We start from the raw sequence: 20,261 nt of genomic DNA, 5'->3' as shown, positions 1-20,261 counted from the left end.
GCCCTATGTTGCATTGCACCCAAGAAAGAAATTTGCCAAGCCAGTATACTATATTTTTTCTTACAAAGAAGCTAGCTAAAAGACTTTTATGATTGTTAATAATAAAACGGACTTGTCCAAGGCTTTTGACAAAGCAAATTATTCGACATTTAGACGTATTTAATTAAGTATGAATTCTTCACTTGGCGTATATGTGTGTAAAATCCTGAATCTTCTATCGTCTATCTCCAGTGCTCCACCATTTGCAGTCAATTGCAGATTGGAGACAAACCAAGTTTTAATTTTTTAGAGGTCAGTAGATACAGATGAATGAAGGAAATTATTGAAAGTGCTGTGCCACAAATGAACGTAAACTTTTCCTGTATATCAAGATTTGCTAGATCATTGACATGCAGAAGAAAAAAAAATGGACCTGCACTCTACCTTACTTAGAGAGAGATCTTTCAAAAAATGTAGATTCCGCAGTAGAAGTTCATGACTGGCACAATCAAACGCTTTTGATAAATCGCAATACATTGCCGCAAAACTCCACCTCCATTTCTTTGTCCATACACCTCATAAATTAAGTTGTATCGGAAATCCCAACTGGGATAGACTGAGAATAGCTGAAAATAGCTTATAAGATTGCACAGACAAACAAGATACAGGGTGATAATTTTTTTTTTAAATATACATTTTTTATTAATATTAAAAAAATATTTACCCGATTCTTTTGAAATTTGGCAATAATACTTGTTGTATTAAGAGGCTAATTTAACCCTAATTAGATTAAAATTATAAGGTCCAGTGGCGTCCCGGGGGCAAACATTTTTTTCCAAGAAAACATCAGAATCGTTGGTCTGTCTGTCAACGTATGGGCAAGCATTGGTGATGATTATTTATTTGGGCCATACCTTCTACCCGAACGGCTAATAGGACCTATTTATCTGCGTTCCATGGAGGAAGTTTTCCCAGAACTACTTGAAAATGTTCCACTAAACGTTAGACAGCAAATGTGGTTTCAACATGATGGAGCGCCGGCTCACTTTGTTGTACAAGTACGCGAGTATTTGGCTCATCGGTTTGGGCACCGTTGGATTGCCAGAGGTGGAGCAGTTTCTTGGCCTCCTAGGTCACCCGATTTAACGTCGTTCGATTTTTTCTTGTAGGGACATGTAAAGTCTTTAGTCTACGAAACTCCACTAAAATCAGAGCTAGACTTAATTGGATGAATAACAGCAGCATTTGAAATCATTCAAAACGAGGATCAAATTTTTAGTGTAGTCCGCCGAAATCATGTGCGGTGTTTCAATCGGTGTATTGAGGTTGGAGGAAGACATTTTGAACAATTGTTGTGATGGTATCATATATAAAAGGTAAAAATAAATGCATCCGATCCTATTTAGATAATTAATATTTTTTCTAAATTTAAACGCGTCTTAGGGCCGTAGTGGCGTAGTGACACATTTCCGGACATGCGTTCCTATACTCAAATGGATTCTACTGTTGCACTGAACAACCCCTAGAAGTTTGATCCCATAGTTCTGAAACACCCTGTAGATTTTGGAAACAAATTTGACATTGTACTGGAATCTGTCATTGTACTGAATAAACAAAAAAAAAATTAGTCTTTAATTTTATAACCAACTGACTTTATAAAATTTCTTTCCTTGACGCATCTGTTTATAAAATAATACGATATGATTATCCATGCCCTCAAAATTTGCCTACTAGTATCCCTGAGGCAGTTGTTATCGTATATGTTATCGTATAACCCCATATGGAAAAATCCATGGGTGTTATATCAGGCCTGGCGGACCCATTTATAGGGTCCAATCCAACGATGTGGTTTAAAAATGTTCAGAAACCTCAACTGTACAACGCCGATCTCGATGTGCAGGTGCACCATCATGTTAAAAATATTCAAAGTTTCTTATTACATCAAGAGAGATATTATCCAAAAGAGAGAATTTGTTAAAAAATTAAAAAATTAATTATGATGTCCAGTTAAATGTTCGTTGAAAAAAAATGGTCCAACTACTAGTGTGTCGAGTATTCCCTTCTCTTAAAAGGCCGTTTCTCGATGAAAATGTTGATTACCCTGAGTCCAACGAAATTCGATATTTCTGTTAAGTCAACGATTATTACAATTAATTGTATGGTCTTAGATATTGTGTCTTTCTACATCGATAAGGTCTAAGCTTATTTCGACGCAATATTTTTTTGGCAGACATTTTTGAAATTTCAGTCTCTTTCTGCACTCCTCTAAGAGAACTATCGCTGTTTTAAATATTTTTTTTATAAATCCATCCTAAAATAAATAATAAAAGCAATTAATTAAAACTAAAATGTTTAGGCCAGTTAAGCCGGTTTACCCAGCACGTTTACTTCTGCTTCGCCTCCTTCTACTGTTACACCGGCGCCTCTCTTTTGTGTAATATCATTAAGAATCATAATTTAAAACTACATTTTTTAACATATTTAGATTAAGGTTTATCGGGTTTAACACAAATAACCACGAGTTTAATAAGCTTAAGCTTATAATTTGTTGTATACAGAACGTCTCCAGTTCAAACCTCAATATTATATATATATATATGTTTTTGAAAATTTGATTTCATAATGTAATATTTTTATATTAAAATATTAAAATTTATTTATTTATAAGACAATAAAATAATTATGTATCTAGGGCTGTAATAGAGGCGTTTAAAAGCAAACAAAAAAACCAACAATAGCTACGTTTATGACGTTACGAGGACTATTTCTTCGGTGTAAATGCCAAATGGCAGCGCACTAAAATTTGATACGCGAATTTGATGCTTCCCAAACAGAGTAGATTTAATTTTTGTCCGGTGTAAATATCTAGGACCTACTTTGAAGTACCAAATTGAGTTTGACATTTTATTGGATGTTAGCTTTGGAGATTGCTTTATTTTTGTATACAAAAATAAAAAAGAAGAAGAAGAGAAGGACAAGTTTAAGCCTTGAAAAAAGAATTATAATTTTATTTTTATTATTTTTAAACAATAATAATTTTTAAAGATTTAGAGGTTATGTCCTATAAATCTTCGTCTAAACTGATAAACTCCCTTTAACTGACATTTTGATCCTACACTAATTAACCTTCAAAAAAGTAGTCTATCATTTTATTCATAGACCTAATTGATCCGCTCGTTGTAAACGTAGTAGCTATTGTCACAGTTTTTAGACATGACTAGCCATCTCAGATTCAAAAATATAAGCCAATCATGCTAAAACAACACTCGGCCCGTTAATTATATTTCCTTCTAAATACTGCGCAATCGCCATTTTACCATAACAAAAAAAAAAACTCAAAAAAAAACCAACAATTATGTACCTTTTATCCGGTTTCTCTTGTACAAACCGCAATTCGAGCTCTTTGTTTGCCGACTCTGGTAACCGTTCACCGGATCCGTCATTGTGGTGGTGAACCCGCGAAACCGGAAGCGTCGCCATATTGTTTTCCGACTCCACCTCGACCGTGGCCACCTTAACCTCACCGCCGGACATTTTTAACCTTCTACTGCTACCTCAAAATAATCACAAACAAGATCGTTGTCAAATGATCAACTCTCGTTGCCTTCCTTTCGAGATCACATCACCTCGATGGTAAAGTCGATGAACGTTTTAGGGGTGGATTACAAACGAAACGGACGAGTAATCTTTAAAGCCCTTTCGAGCCGTTAAACGTTTACGAATCCTAGATCTAAACTAGGAGGGAATCATCGCGAAATAACAAGGAAAAAACTCGCAGGAAGAGATAATGTTTTATAAAAGATATAACCCGGAACCGAGCGAATCGAATGGCGGGTCGACTGGTTAACGGGAGTTTTCGGGAGAGGGCTTGCAGGAGAGCAGGAAGAAGGGATGCTGCAGTCACGTGACGCGACACGAGCCGTTTCGATTGGCTTTCGAGTGGCTGCGTCCCAGGGATTTCGTCCCAGTGACCCCGCGCGTGACCTCACCTCACCCTTAACACGATCTCGTCGAACGATTGTCCCTCTAACTCTTACTTATTGTTTATATTTAAGTCGAGCTGATTTGATTAGTTATAAGGGGGTTGTTTAGAGGCAATTAGGAGGTCTCGTTTGTTATTGTCAAAGGAGCGGTCCGTAGGACAAAGTGGGGCGTGATGTTGGTTATTTTACGCGCAAGAGCAATGAAAATAAATGTAACCAAGAAGGGAGTACAATTAATAATAGAAACAAATAATCGACTTCTATTCTTAGATACTCCTGTCAAAAAAAATAATAATCGATTAGAATTTGATATTTATAGAAAGGAAATGAATACTTTTAGATATATATAAGTGGTGACTCTAGTTAAAAAGAAGAAGGTGAATTCATGACTATTATAGATACTGCACTCCAGAGCAATGATGATATAAAAGACTAGCACCATGAGAATTCGTCTGTGTACTGATTAACTTTGGTGTTGATGCAAAAGTCAACAATATTAAATTTAAAATTAATGTGTTTATCCAAGCCTAGTTTTTAGTACAAAGGTATTCCCATCTTACTTATACAAAAATTTATTATTTTTTTAAATTAAATTCATCGCCAACTAACGCAAATTAAATACTTCAGCGTCTTTTGATATAAAAAATATATTATTTTATTAAATTTGAATTATCTGACTGTAATGAATAAATTGCCTAAGATAATCAATAAAATAATTAAAAGCGAAGCCTGGTTTTAATGAATAAACTTCAAAGTCTAAAAGAATTTTTTTTTGATATATTATATTATTTTCCAAAAAATTTAATTTTTTTATAAATTTTGATCGTCATATAACAGAATCTTATATTCATAATTTCTCTCAAAATAACAAACATTTTAATGTCAAGTAATGTTAATTTAACTAGATTATATGTAGATATTTTAAACAATACAAAGTTTTAAATGTTGTTTAAAATTTCCATTTTATCCATTTAATGAATAAATATCCTGACAAAATGCACATTTCAAAAAAATTAACGTGTCATTCGGAAACTATTAGGATTTTGTTTTTTTTTTAATTTTAACTTAGTGTTAGTATACTGAATAAATATTTTTTTACTGTCCATATTGAAGTTCTGTAAATTACTTGTATAAATTATTTCAATAATTAAACACAATTTTAAATAATAATTTATGTCAAGAATTTAAATACAAAAAATTTTAATACAACGAATGAAATAAGAAAATAAATGCTTTAAAATATTACTAATACTATTAAGGTGTTCCATGTGCAATTAATGATTAAAATGGAAAAAATTACAATGGTAACAGGGGACAAATTAATAATTTAATTGTCTAAAACCTCTTATCTCCATGGTCCTATTGCTAAAAACCTAATTTTCAATCCTTGTTTGAAGTTCATGATAATGATCAACTCCTTTAATACATTTCATATGAATATAATGAAAGCTGGAACATTTTTAGTGAACCTAATGAATAAAATTACTCTAAACGTAAAAGAAAACTTGTTTATATTAGTTTAACAAATAACACGTAATACACATTTAATAAATATATTCCTTAAAAAATTATAATTCTTAAAGTTAAAATTTTCAGAAATTTAGATAAAAAGTTTAACGTTAATTAATATTAAATTTTTAATATTAAATACTTATCCAAGTAAATTAATAATTTAACGTTAATAGAGAAACTAGGACTGAAACCTTTTTTTTATAATTTTTTCTAACCTTTAAAGTTAGCACTTTTCCCTATGCACTATTTCCAGGCTTTTGGGACATCTATGCACTGTTCTTATTGACTTATTACAATTAAGAAAAGTATTAGTTATTAAAATATTAGTTAATGTTAAAGTTTTTTGTTTTTCGGAACTCTTGATCCTTGATCATAAACAAATAATTTAACAATTAATTAAATAATTAATTACTAGAGGAATTCAAGAAAATAAATTTGAATATCAACATAAAATTATCAAATTCCAAATTTTGGTACAATGAATCAGATTTAAAAAAAAAATGCTTTCTAATAAAAATAATATTAATAATACAACAATTTATATTTAAAAACCCAGACTTAGACTAGAATTTAATGTATAAATATAATGAATAAATTCCCTGAATTAATAACAAATTTAAATGTGTCGAATTGTTCATGCGATGAATTAATATTCTGAAAAGGAAATTTATGTGTTTTCGAAAATTTATTGATAAAAAAGGTTCACAAATAATTATCACAAAAAAAAATATTTTTTAAAATTAAATCTGTCTCCAGTTAATTTAATTTGAATAGTTTAATGTCCTTTGATACAAAAAACTTGTTTTAATTATCCCAGTGTAATAAATAAAATGCCTAATATAGTCAATGAAATAATTAAAAACAAAACATAATTTTAACGAATAAACTTTAGAATTTGAAGGAAAATATTGTATTTTTTAGGATATATTATAATATTAATTAACAATTTTTTTATGTGTTTCAATTTTCTACAATGAAACCTTATAATCTCTTAATTTTAATTAATAAATTTACTAAAAATAAGAAAAAAAATATTAGTGTAGTATGTGTATTAAGTTTACACGTGGTTATTTTAAAAAATGAAAAGATAATTTGCATTTTATTCATTTAATAGTAAATTTTTTTCTTTAATTTTAACTTAAATTTAATACAATTAACAAATATTTTTTTTATACATATTAATTGAACTTTAAATATAAAAAAAAACATAAATTTATATACTTTTTAAATGTAGAAATTTCAAATTGTTACTGAATAATATTAAAAAACTGATAAATTTTAATACAAGGAAGAAAATTAAAAAATAAGTGCTTTAAAATAATAATGATACAATTTGGATCATGTGTGTCTAATAAAGATATTGGAAAAATATTTAAAAAATTTGACTAAATAAATGCAAAGGACTAACTCAATTATCTATAAATATAATGAATAAATTTCCTAAATTAATAAACAAAAACTAAAATGTGTTGAATTTATGTTTGTGTAAATGTGGTGAATTAATAGGCTGAAAAGAAAATATGTTCGAAAATTTATTTAAAAAAGGCTTACGAATAATTATCCGTGCGAGTTGAAAAGAATAATAAATTATCTTAGTTAATTAATAAATTGCGTAAGACAAATGCCAATTTAGCGGGTTTCTTTGTATGTATATATTTTAAAAAATGAAAAGATAATTCGTATTTTATCATTATTTTTAAGAAAAATGTATGTGTCACTGAAAAGTCTTTGAATAAATAAACATTTTATTCAAATTATCCATGTACATGTTCAAATAATGAAAATAAAATGTAATCCTTTAAAAATTAAGTTATGACATTTAAGCGAATAATTATCAGAAAAATTTAAAAAAATATGCAATTTTGCTTGTGATACTATAATGTACACAAATACAATAATAAAAACTTTAATTACTATAAAAAATATACTGAAGCAAAACAGGAGTTGAATAAATTTCAGAATCAATATACACTCGCCGGCACAAAATTCCGTCACCCTGAAATATTGGCCAAGTTTGATGTTTTATACATTTTTTATTTTTTATCAGATTCTCACGATTTTGCCATCAGTTTTTAGATACATTTGTTGTGATTTTTTAAAATCATTTTGTAAAGTAGCATTTTTCGATTAGGCTATATTATACAGAAGTAAAACAAACTGTTGTTTTTTCTCGCAATTTCAAAAGACCCTGTAGGAAAATTAAGGTGGATAACTCTGTTTACATACTGTTCCTTGTAATCTTTGATGTATTCTAAACATTTCGATTTTCGATTCATTCCATTATCTCATTTCTGCTGCGAGCTGCAAATTTTTTATTAAAACGCTGATTTGAAGCGTATTTTTATTAGGAGAAACAAACACTAGATATATAATAAAGTTAATAAAAAAAAAACAATTTTAATAGCGTGTATTTCCTCCTCTCGCAGCAATAACAGCTTGCAGTCTTCGCGGCATCGAATGAATAAGGTTCCTTATTCTTTCTTGAGGAATAGCCTCATATTCTTCGATCAGCGCTAGTCGTAAGTCTTGCAAGGTTTGTGATTGTACAGGACGACGACGAACGGCCCTTTTAAGTTGATCCCAAAGATGTTCTATTGGGTTGAGATCCGGGCTACATGCGGGCCATTCCAATCTTGGGAGTCCAACTTCATCCAGATATTCGCTCACTACATGTGCAACGTGAGGTCTAGCATTATCATGCATTAATAAAAATTGGTTCCCAATGAATGAAGCAAATGGGACAACAACTTCTTGAAGGATTTCCTCAATGTAACGGTGGTCGGTTAGAGCTCCATTTTCAATAAATACAAGATTGGTGCGTGCTTCGGTAGAAATACCCGCCCAAATCATGACTGAACCGCCACAATATGAGATTTGTTCTGAAATGGTGCAGTCAGCATATCTTTCATTTCTACGTCTGTATACCCGCTCACGACCATTCGGCGTCGTTTACGGTACGTAAACATAGTACGTTTGCCCACTGTTCTAGAGTCCACTCAAAATGCGGTCTTGCAAACCTCAGTCGGTGTTGTCGATGCCGAGGAAGTAATTGTGGACATCTTGCTGGTCTTCGGGAATAAAGTCTAGCTTCTGCTAATCTTCTACGTATCGTTCTTTCACTTACACTTACTCCATGAAGTATTTGCAAGTAATTTTTTAGACACACCGCAGTAGATCTTCGATCTCTTTAAGAACTAATGGTGACAAAGGGATCATCAGCTGCAGTGGTCATTCTCCTTCTGCCAGAGTCGTATAGTAAAAATTCCCGGCTGTAAATACCTATTCCAGGCATCACGAACTGTAGACCGCGAAAATCTCAGAGTACGGGCGACATAACTTTTGCTACGGCCATTCTCTATTAACGCAACAATTCTACCCACGTCTGCTGGAGTTAATACCATATTGACACACAACAAATTATAATAGTGACACTGTCAAACTTTATGTCAAATTAATTGCGTCCTTAGCCAACGTCGATAATTTTTAACCGAAAACTTGACATTAATTATCTAAAAATAAGCTTCAAATTAGCGTTTTAATAAAAAATTTGCAGCTCGCAGCAGAAATGAGATAATGGAATGAATCAAAAATCGAAAAGTTTAGAATACATCAAAGATTACAAGGAATAGTATGTAAACAGAATTATTCACCTTAATTTTCCTACAGGGTCTTTTGAAATTACGAGAAAAAACAACAGTTTGTTTTACTCCTGTATAATATAGCCTAATCGAAAAATGCTGCTTTACAAAATGATTTTAAAAAATCACAACAAATGTATCTAAAAACTGATGGCAAAATCGTGAGAATCTGATAAAAAATAAAAAAATTTTAAAACATCAAACTTGGCCAATATTTCAGGGTGGCGGAATTTTGTGCCGGCGAGTATATATAAATTATTCATGTTTTTTTAAAATTTTTGTTATGCGTTAATATAATGAATAACTTGAAAATATATAATATTAGTGTTTTCAAAAATGAGCATTTAAAAAAAAATGGTCACAATTAAAATAACTAAGGAAATTAAATTTAAAAAAATCCGAAGCGAAACATGAAAATGATTTTTAGAGTATAATACTTTTTTTTTATAATTTTTAAATTATGAATGCATATTACGTAGTATTATGTACGAAACGTTTAAAAAATTTACCAAAAAAAAATTAACTAAATCTATAAATTAATTTAATTAAAAAAAACTGTATTTAATTTTAAAATTATTGCAACTAATTAAAAAAAAATATATTCTCTATTTTTTTTTGACGAATAATTAATAAAAAAATTACGACGAAAACTGAAACATGATTTTAATGTATTAATTTCACAATTAAAAATTTATAAACGAATAAAATTTTTTCGAAAAATATTTTTATGCGAAATCATGTATAAGGATCAGTTGATTAAATTGTGAAATAAAAACAAAATAAATGTATATACATACAATTACATCTTATTTTTCATTAATTATTGATATGTTTGATACTTTAAATACAAAAACGACTTACTTGGCATTCTTAGGATATGCTTTGGTATGATATACGTGAAAATCGTCTTCGGGCTGCTTTGGCATTAACGGGGTCCTATCGGGTCTAAGATGCGTTGGCGACGTATGAGATCCGTACCCATCTGGGTTTAACTAAAATGAAAAAAAAATTGCACAAGTGAATTTCTATTGAACCTTAAGAGCAATCACATAACCTAACCTTGATCAAATTAAACATGCAACGTTGCCGAAATGTAAATACATCTCTTTCTCATTCTGCTAGTTTTTCTTGAACCTATCTTACCTTAACTACAGTGCCCACAGGTTGCTGCTGCGGTAGCAACAATTGTTGCTGTTGGTCCATTTTGGAGGGAGGAGGTGTCACTGGTTTCTTGGCAGGTTGAATCTGCTCAACAGGCGGCTGTTCTCCCAACAGTCGTTCTTTCATCTCGTGAATGTATGGACACCGTTGCATGTTTGTTTTATACTGAAAAAATTGCAAAAATAAAAGTTTCTGAACCAAGCGAGCATTGAAGTGTAAGTGAGAAATAAGAAATATTTAATGGAAAATGAGTAAGTAAGTAAAAGTAATGACACAATCTACATCTTGATTGAGAACGTTTATATTGACAGCATTCTTAAATGAACTCATTACTATCATGAGTATTTAATTGATTTCCCATTGATTGATCTTTTGGAAACAGAGCATATACCCATGATGTTTTTATTTCGATAGATGATTCCGCTATTGATTGAACCCAATTATGTAACTCCAACCAATATGTCACGGTCTGCTACCATCGCGTCAGTCACTTCCACTTTTATTCAGTTCAAAATAAATTAAGAATTCATAAGGCGAAGCGTCCGCGTGCCCTTTTAAAGCCATACACGATGTGTTCAGGCACATCAAACTGAATTGATTATGGCACACCATAAGCAAATGTATGCACAAACCCGTATAAGGAGAGCCGATTCCGAAGAGGAAACGCTTCGATATGTAAAAATCCGTTTCGTTTGGGTTTTATAGATTCATTGCCTTCATAGAAGCTTTGAATAACCCATCGAATAGCGGAGTGGTCTAATAAGTTAAAACGTCAATGGGTCGAATTTAAAAGTCGATTAGCTCGTTTGAGACGTCAACAAAGTTTGTCGATGATAATGACGTAAAAAACTGCATTTATTTTGAAACAATAATAGATCTTGCGTGTGAATGTTTAAATAGCGACATCTCATATTTAAATATTTTATGACAGGCTTTGCTTCATTTACTAACTCCTCTAATACTACAGACAGGACAGCTTTAGCTTTTTAGAAAAAACTAAGCAAATTCATTTAACAGTTCAAACACATCACTTCTCAACATTAACCAAAGTGAAAAGTCCAACAAGGAGATATTAGAAGGACAAAGACAGCACTAAGCTCTAATCAGTGGGAAAGGACTGATGATGCATTATACAGAGACAAAAACATCTGTGAAGCTGCAGCTTTGATACTGCGATATTAAGACCATCAATAATCAAGGTAAGAAAGGATTGAGCATTATGAGAGTCCAAAAACTAACCTACTATTAGCAGATAGATAGAAGACTAAAGTTCAGTTCAGAGATCTATTAGAATTTTTGATGTGCCGCGAATAGTCCGAGTGCCGGTGTTGCTTGTATTGTCACATGGCATGCATGTTTAAATTGCAAATTTTTATGTGGAAAGAGTCATAAAGTAATTTTCTAAGCAATATTTAATCAATCCATTAAATAAATAAATGTTTTAAACATATTTTCTTTTAATTTATACAATTGGTTCGTAAAATTTGACATCAGACGCCCACGTACTATTTTGTTAGACGTCTGACCTTAGTTCCAGTCACTCAAGCGTGAAGAGTTGCACAGGTCCGGCCTTAAAATTTATTTGTATTTTTTATCAGTGGGGTGTAAGAGTAGGTGGTACAAATTACTTAGGCCCATATATTCTGTGGATTAAGGCATTAAAGGTTTACTTTTTGACACAAAGGGTAAAATGTTTTGGTTTATCTTCAAATTTTGTATATTTCCTTTTTTTTGGGTATTGAGATTTATTTTTATTTGGTGGTTATATTATTAGAGGATTTTGGCTGCCACATTCAATGTCCTTTATTATTGTTGTTTTTTAAATTTATACACATTTATACATTTTTCGAACACCCTGTATAGACCCATGCCTGGAAGTGTCACTACGGCCCTGAGACGCGTTAAAATTTAGAAAAAACGATGAATTGCTTAAATAGGATTTAACCCATTTAATTTCTGCCTTTTGTAGATATGTCTTCATACCGTAAAACGGGGTAACTTCGACAGCGGGGGTATCTTCGACACGTGGGTACCTATAATATAATAATTTTTTTTTCAGGTTTCTTGGTGTTTCTCAGGTTATCCAATGTTCTGCTATAGTTTTTGTCCTATTTAATATATTTTTTTATTATATTTGCTTTGTTGTTTTATTTTATTTTTTATTTTTTTTATTTTTTAGGTTTTTTAGTTTTTTTCTTTGTTTCAGATACGGTAAGTTTTATTAAAGATGCCGCGCACTTACGTCAAAAAGGTGGGATGTAGACCTTACCTCAACTACAGAAAGGAGAACATGGATAAGGCTATTCATGCTGTGAAAAAGGGCATGTCGAAACTACAAGCTAGCCAGAAGTTCAAGGTGCCGAAAACAACGTTAATTGATAAACTTCAGGACACTCATCCTGCAGCACCGGGTCGTCCATGCGTGTTGACTCGCGAAGAAGAACAGCTGTTGGCAAAAACTCTTGGTGTCGTAAACGACTGGGGGCTTTCCCATGACTCACGAGGACATTCGTCAAGTTGTGACAAAATTTGTGACGAAGCAAGGTAAGAATGTTCCGGAATGGAAGAACAACAAGAGGAACAAACTGACAACTCGACTGGCTTCCAATATCAAACGTCACCGAGCTGCCGTAGGTAAGGAGCAACTTCAAGAATTTTTTGAGAACATAAGAGACATCTTAGAATATACGTCACCAAAAAATGTTTACAATTATGATGAGACGAATATCACTGATGACCCTGGTTCGAAGAAAGTGTTGGTGCCCAGAGGAACTAAGAGGGTCGAACGAGTTCAAGAGCACTCGAGAACATCGATCAGCATCATGGTTTGCAGATCAGCTAATGGGGACTTGCTTCCTCCCATGGTCGTGTATAAGGCACAACACCTGTACGAAAATTGGAGTAAGGGAGGTCCTGCAGGCACATCTTATCAGGTGACGCCAAGTGGATGGTTCGATATGAATACATTCGAACAATAGTTTTTTGATGTTTTGATTCCTCACATCAATGCTAAGAGCACCCCTGAACAAACAAAAGTTGTGATTGGAGATAATCTTGCGTCACACTTTTCCCCTCGCGTTGTCAAGGCAGCTGAAGAAAATAATATTTATATGACGCCCCTACCAGCAAATTCAACGCATTTGATGCAACCTTTAAACGTCAGTTTTTTGGCTCCCATGAAGCGAAAATGGCGCGAAATTCTGGATTCATGGAGAAAGGAATGTCGTCGAAAAGGAAGCATCCCGAAAGAACATTTCCCAAGGTTGCTAAATCGATTGTGGTCCCATATTGAAAACACTTCTGCCACAAATCTTCAATCTGGCTTTAAAGCAACAGGGCTGAGCCCCTTTAATCCAGAAAGAGTTTTGGCAAAAATTCCTGGCGAAAAGCCAGATTTCGAGAGAGTGCTAGATTCCAGTTTGTTAGAATTTCTACAGGAGGCTAGATGATATTCCAAGAAACCGACAAATTCTCTCAAAAGGGGAAAAAAAGTGTCCGCAAGACCAGGCTAGCAGATGCAAAGACCACTTGAAACAAGCACTCCAACCCGTTCAGACTCACCGATGGATTTACCAGAAATTTTTGTTGATGCAACTCCAACTACGAAGGAACCAAAGACAAGATTCCCCATCAAACCAAAAAAATCAAAGACCGTTGATCCTGAAAAACCTGGACCGTCCAGAGCTTGCCGAAACAAGACAAACATTGTCGACACTGACTCCGATTCTTCCTGCTCAATATGCAAATGTTCTTACGCAACCTACACTGACAGCAATGAGTGGATTTGTTGCGTTTCTTGTTTAAAGTGGGTGTGCGGTATTTGCAATGATGGCTCCAAGGACCCGCAATATGAATGTCCTTCATGCAATTGTTGTTGCATTTGTTTGGTTCCATACTCCGAGTACACAAATAAAAAGTCTTGGATCAAGTGTGTAAACTGTGGAAAGTGGGTTTGTGGACACTGCAACAAGGGATCCAAACAAGCGAGATACCAGTGTCCCATTTGTTTCGACTAAGACTAAATCCGTTGTTTTCATGTTCTATATATTTTTATATATTGCTGTTGTTACTTTATTTAAGGAGTTTTCGTTTAGTTTGGAGAATTTTATTTTAGTTTTTCATTTTTATATCCAACAGCTTCATACCAAATTTTTTAAGAAGAATAAACTGTATTTTCGTTTTTCTGTGTTTTATTTGCCTAATTTTAGCTCTTTAAACCATTTTTCAATGCTTCTAATTAATGATGGTTTACTATTTTGGTGTTGTTACCACTACACGGGGTAACTTCGACACTTAAAAAACCCACAAAAAAAGTAGATGGGGGTGGTGGGGGAAAAAATTTTTTTGGCTATAAGCAGCCAAAGGTTCAATTGTTACGATAGCACATAGGCCAAGTTTTTAAGATGAATGGTTTTTTTCACACAGCTCGAATTATAGCTAAAACCTGTCGAAGTAACCCCTTTTTACGGTAATTGTTCAAAATGTCAACGTCAATGTTTAAAAATTTTATAGCTGATGATTTGAACCAATTTACCAGCGCTTGTGAGCAGTTTCTTGGCCTCCTAGGTCACCCGATTTAACGTCGCTAGATTTTTTCCTGTGGGGGAATGTAAAGTTTTTGAAAGTTTTAGAAACAGAACAAGGCAAAATTGGACAAATTATAGCAACATTTTGAATCATTTAATACAAGTATCAAATTTTTAGTTATTTTAAATTTTAAGTCCGCCGAAATCATGTGCGACATTTAAATCGATTTATTCAGGTTGGAGGAAGACATTTTAAACATTTATTAAGATAATACATTTATAAAAGGCAAAAATTAAATCCTATTTAGGGAATTTATCGTTTTTTGAAATTTTAAAGGGTATTAGTGCAGTAGTGATCATTCTCCGGGCATGGGTCCCTACTCTCAAATGTCTTCTTCTGTTGCACTGAATAACTACTAAAAGTTTGATCCCATAGTTATGAAACACCCTTTATTTTAAGTGAAATACTTGTAGTATACATATTTCCACGGCAAATACAAAAGACATTCAGACAAGCTGTCATACAGACGTTGAAAAAGGTGACATGGTCTCTACTAGAAACATTTCTGGTACATCTGTAAGGAAATAGGAACCTTGCTGGCATGTTTCTACTGTCGCAATAACTAATGTTTCTGTATTATTAAGGGTCCACCCAGCTTCTCTAGTACTACAGGAAGAAAGCAGTTTATTATTAAAAGAAGTGATACACTTTGAAGAGCTACAAACAAATACTAGTCGAATAATTTTAAAGAATATATGTGGGGCCTCATTTAAGCGACCACTCTAAAATTTGAGCTGCAAGAGCAATAAAAAGACTGATGTTGCAATGTGCAGAGAAAGAAACATTTATTCAGCTGCACCTTTGAAATGCACTATTAGTACGATCAACCATCAAAGCAAGTAAGACACTTAAGCATTATCAGAGACCAACAGTTTAAGTACAAGGTCAAGTGGAAAGTGGCAAAAGGTGTGTTTTTAATACGGCTATTCTTATTCTTGGTTTAAGAACTCTGGACCTCTAAGTCTTCTGTTAAGGCGCTTTTTTGATTTTTTAGCCAAGTTTTAGAGAAGGATTTATTTTAAAGAAAAACTGCTAATAAGAACATTAAAGACTCCAACAAACTGGTGTAGAGTGCTACTTAGAGAGAATACAGAATACACACTTTTCAACTGAGTACACTTATATACAAAGTTCTAATATAACGCTCCTAGACTATTGGCAATGAGACCATCCATCAAACCGAACATTTTGCAGACTTCCTGGTTTCTATTTTTGTTCATATTCGCGAAGAAAAAAATTATTAGTAACCAGTTGAAAATAGGTGCCCGTATATATGTTTTCATCTATTTGGTTTATTTGTTCTCGACGAGGAAATTACCGAGTTGTTGCCGCAATTATTTAGTTTAAAAATAGGAAAGAACGGAATCGCTTCTGGTCCTAAGAGAAATTGATTGTTATTTTACAGAGCCGTAAAATTTTATTTTTATAGGCAATAGCGAGTGGCGGCGGTATGTTGATTTCTTTCGGAAGTTAATTATAGGGAACCAAGTAAAACTCTTATATTGATTATGCTAAATCCTAAAAAAACAGAGACCAGTCAAAAAATGGAAATGGAAGAAGGTTTGAGGTATGAAGTTAACCTTATAAGACTAAAGTAAAAGAAACCGTTCAGAGAATAAAACACTCGTTCACTTCACAGATGTCTAAGTCATTCAAACTACGTGCAGTCAAGTTCACTTGGAGTTGATGCAGGAGATAGAAAAGCAAGAGAAGTAACTGAACTCACTTTGACATCCTTTAACCTTAACACAATCTGTGATGAGAATTCATTCAGCAAGGAGTTTTGCCTCTGGACTTGCAAGAAAATGCTCTGCAAGAGTTCTTTGTATAATATAGAAAGTAGAAAATATAGTTAGAGACTGAAGCAACTTGCAGTCGAAAAGATAAAGCAGCTCACTAGGATATATTTACTATTCGACTGAAAATTACTGCCACGCATTAAGAATTAGTTATAATATCAAAGGTTATAAGCAAGTGAATCCCTTAAAGTAAGGCGGGGCAACCTTCAAAAGAAGTAGAAAGAAGAAAAGCAAACCCAGCCGATTCTTATCAAATGCTCATTAAAGGTTAAATGTTTAATTACACTGATGCCAAAGAAACCCTTTGAAGCTTAGAAGAAGTTGACAAAGCATGTAAGCAACGCAAACTTACTCGGACCTATTGAGGGAGAGGAGGGTATGAACTATATTGGGAGTATCATGCTCCTTAGACCTTCAAGGATATAAGTGAATTCTTCGAATAAAGTAAGCATCTATGGGATAACAGAATTTATTACAACCCAGGCAGCAACTTCATTAGATATTGAGGTTGATGCTAATGATCTCATCAAGAGACAAAAAAAGGCAATGTGCAAAGGCATGTGTTGACAGTATGTTACCACAATTAGAAAAGATGACCTTATTGTGATAGTAGCTTGAAACTAAAGATCTTACTAAGAAACTTAAGGAAATAGAGTGGATCTCTTCTAAAGCAGAGTGCAGAATAGAGTGTATTCTCTGGATGTGGCTATCCGCAAAGTTTACAATAAGATTATTAGTTGTATATAAAGGATCAATAAAAAATATCTTCTTTTAAGAAAACATATTAATCATGGCTCTAATTATTGTTAAAAAATATGGCATTGTTCAATATAATCGACCCACACTCTTCTAAATTAACTAAATTCAACAAATTACGTAGGAATACAAAAAAAACCTTATACTTCCTGTCAATGATTATTAAAATATTTATAAATAAATAATTGAACCTACACGAACCCATATATCGTAATGGTTATATAAGAAAAAACCTGAAATAGATAAAATGACCGAAAGGCGTGACGCTAATGGTCACCAAACAAGTTGAGATGATCAAAATAATGTAGCAGGTTATCGTAAAGGTTGATGTAAATGGTAGGAAAAACGTGAAAGCTGGGTAAACGACTTGCTTAGAAATATCTATTATGTGTCCTAAATTCAAATATGTCTACAAGGAATTTAAAAATCGATTTAAAAATCTGAAGTAGATAGATACTTTTTTCTAGTTAAAATAAAACTTTTATTGTAAGATTTCATGACTTTGAACGAATTGTTGACTCCAGGTTGGATATAGTGACCGAAAAGTTAAATTTTCCGCAAGTTATATATTACTGTTATAAATTTTAGGTAAATTGTTAGACCCACGTTGGGCGCCAAAGTTCATGACTGAAAAACCAAAAAAAAAAATTTATTCGAGTTTTAGGCACATTGCTGGACCACGTTAAGGAAAACGACCAAAAAGTAAAATTTTTTATAGATTTTAATCAAGTCCTTTTAATTTTATACAAATTTTTGGAAAATTAAAAAAAATAAGGCTCTTGGATCTTTGACAGATGTTAGACATCAACTTTTCTGAATTTTATATAAATTATTAGTTCCACGTTGAAGTATATGCCCAAAAAAATAAATTAAAACAATTTATGCTCTTAAATCTTTAACAGATGTTAGGCATCAAACACCACGACCTTTTGGTGCACATTTTAATTAATCCTTTTTCAAGGAATATTTGGAATTTCAGATGAATTGTTGAACCCCGTTATTGATTGAGAATAAAAAAATTATATTTTTTGCAAATTTCTGTTTTGGCCCTCATCCATGATAAAAAATTTGTTATTTTTTTTTAATTTTAACCATTTTTTATGAATGTGTTGAACTCCGGTTGAATTGTTGACCCCACGTTAGGGGCTACGATTAAGAAGCCAAAATTTTCACAAAATGTAATAAATTCCTATTAATTTCATCGAAATTATTTTATGTAAAAACTACGACTCACAAATTGTAATAGAACTTTTAGACGAAATTTCATCTACGCATTCGGTGCTATAATCAGAAACGTAAAATTTGAATTATGCACGTGAATATTAGACAAACGGTTAGTCCCATGTTGGGCGCCACAATGAAAATGGTAAAATTTGTCGGAATTTAAGAACTTTAGACCGATTGTTGGCCCCACGTTGGGTGCCAAGCACTACAACCAAAAATTTAAGCCAATTTTAAACATTTTTAATAAAGGCTTAAAGATTAAAATATTTATGATTTTAGAAAAAAAATTAATGAAACAGCTTAGACCCACAAAAATTGTAATTCATTCTTCCTATTTTCGATACTTTTACTCTACTTTATACAAATTATCTTCCTTATCTATATCCTCTTCAGACCCCCGGTACACATTTGTGTACAAAATATTTAACTCAATTTTTTGACAAAAAAGGAAAAACAACTAATTTTCCAGAAGATGTCGAGAAAGAAAATTTAGGTGCAGGGGGTAGAGCCGTATTGCGTTTAAGTGAAACTTGCTCACCTGGAACAAACATTTATTTTGACCGCTATTTTACAAGCGTTACTTTATTAGATAAACTAAGGGAAAAGGGAATTTCTGGTACAGGAACTACAATGTCCAACAGATTTCGAAAAGTTGGTTTTCCCACTAAGTTAGGCAGAGGGACCATAAAATCAAAAGTAAGAGATGATAAAAAGGTAGCTCTAGTTAGGTGGATAGACAATGAGGCAATAACAATGGCCTCTTCAGCACACAGCATTAATCCAATACATCAATGTCGAAGATATTCGAGGCCTGATCAAATAAATATTTAAATGTTTTAAAAATTTAAATGTTCCCCAACCAGATGTAGTAAGGCGCTACAATGAATTTATGGGAGGGGTTGATTTACTGAATCGACTAATTGCAGCTTATCATAAAACTAAAAATGGCCAATAAGAGTGTTTGAACACTTCATGGATTGTGCAGTAGTCAACTCATGGAATCAGTATAGGAGTGACTGTGAAATATTACAATACAATCGCTTTATTGTCAAAAAATTATAAATTTTGTAGACAAAGCTAATATAAATAAATAAATAAACACATACAAGTAAACACATGAGTACACAAAAAAACAAAAACACAAGACATTTAGATTTTAGACAAAATAGGTAATCTATTGTACATGGTCAAATTACTTATACAACTAAATGTTTATAAAGTCAGAAGTTGATATTAAAAAGAATATAAAACAATACAGCAATGTAAATTAGGTAAAAGAAGTATACAAAATAAGTTGAAGTTAAATTATGACTATTATCACAATATAGGTATAACTAATTCTAGGGATGGAGACTATAAAGTAAATAGGGCCAGTGTGTGTGTGGTATTTAAAAGGAAAGATTAAAAAAGTCTTCTACTGTGTATAAAGCCTTTTCCAATAGTAAAGCTTTTAAGGCTTGGCGAAAACAGGAAAACGTTGTCATAGATTTAATCTTAAAGGAAGATGATTGTGCATTATTTTTGCTCTATAGAGTATAGAAGTTTTTACTAATTCCGACCGTGGGGTTGGCAGATAAATATCATGCTCTGCTTTTCTAAGTGGATAGTTATGAGAAGGCCTC

General features: G+C 32.5%; 1 protein-coding gene across 14 annotated transcripts in view; it reads right to left on the bottom strand.

Annotated features, from left to right (window-relative positions):
* Nucleotides 1-20,261, bottom strand: part of LOC126744747 (proton channel OtopLc-like) — a 105,454-nt gene that overhangs the window by 59,135 nt on the left and 26,058 nt on the right. For 13 of the 14 annotated variants that reach the window (XM_050452279.1, XM_050452291.1, XM_050452294.1 and 10 more), the window contains 2 exons: nucleotides 10,256-10,438; nucleotides 9,974-10,104 (listed from right to left, as the gene is read on the bottom strand). In XM_050452279.1, the coding sequence (XP_050308236.1) occupies nucleotides 9,974-10,104; nucleotides 10,256-10,438 (314 nt within the window). Of the gene's footprint in view, nucleotides 1-3,340; nucleotides 3,817-9,973; nucleotides 10,105-10,255; nucleotides 10,439-20,261 lie in introns of those variants that run through there. The other variant, XM_050452290.1, reaches the window with a different exon arrangement.

This window comes from Anthonomus grandis, chromosome 14, assembly GCF_022605725.1.
Source record: "Anthonomus grandis grandis chromosome 14, icAntGran1.3, whole genome shotgun sequence".
NCBI classification, from domain to species: domain Eukaryota; kingdom Metazoa; phylum Arthropoda; class Insecta; order Coleoptera; family Curculionidae; genus Anthonomus; species Anthonomus grandis.
This window is presented reverse-complemented; position numbering and strand designations above follow the sequence as displayed.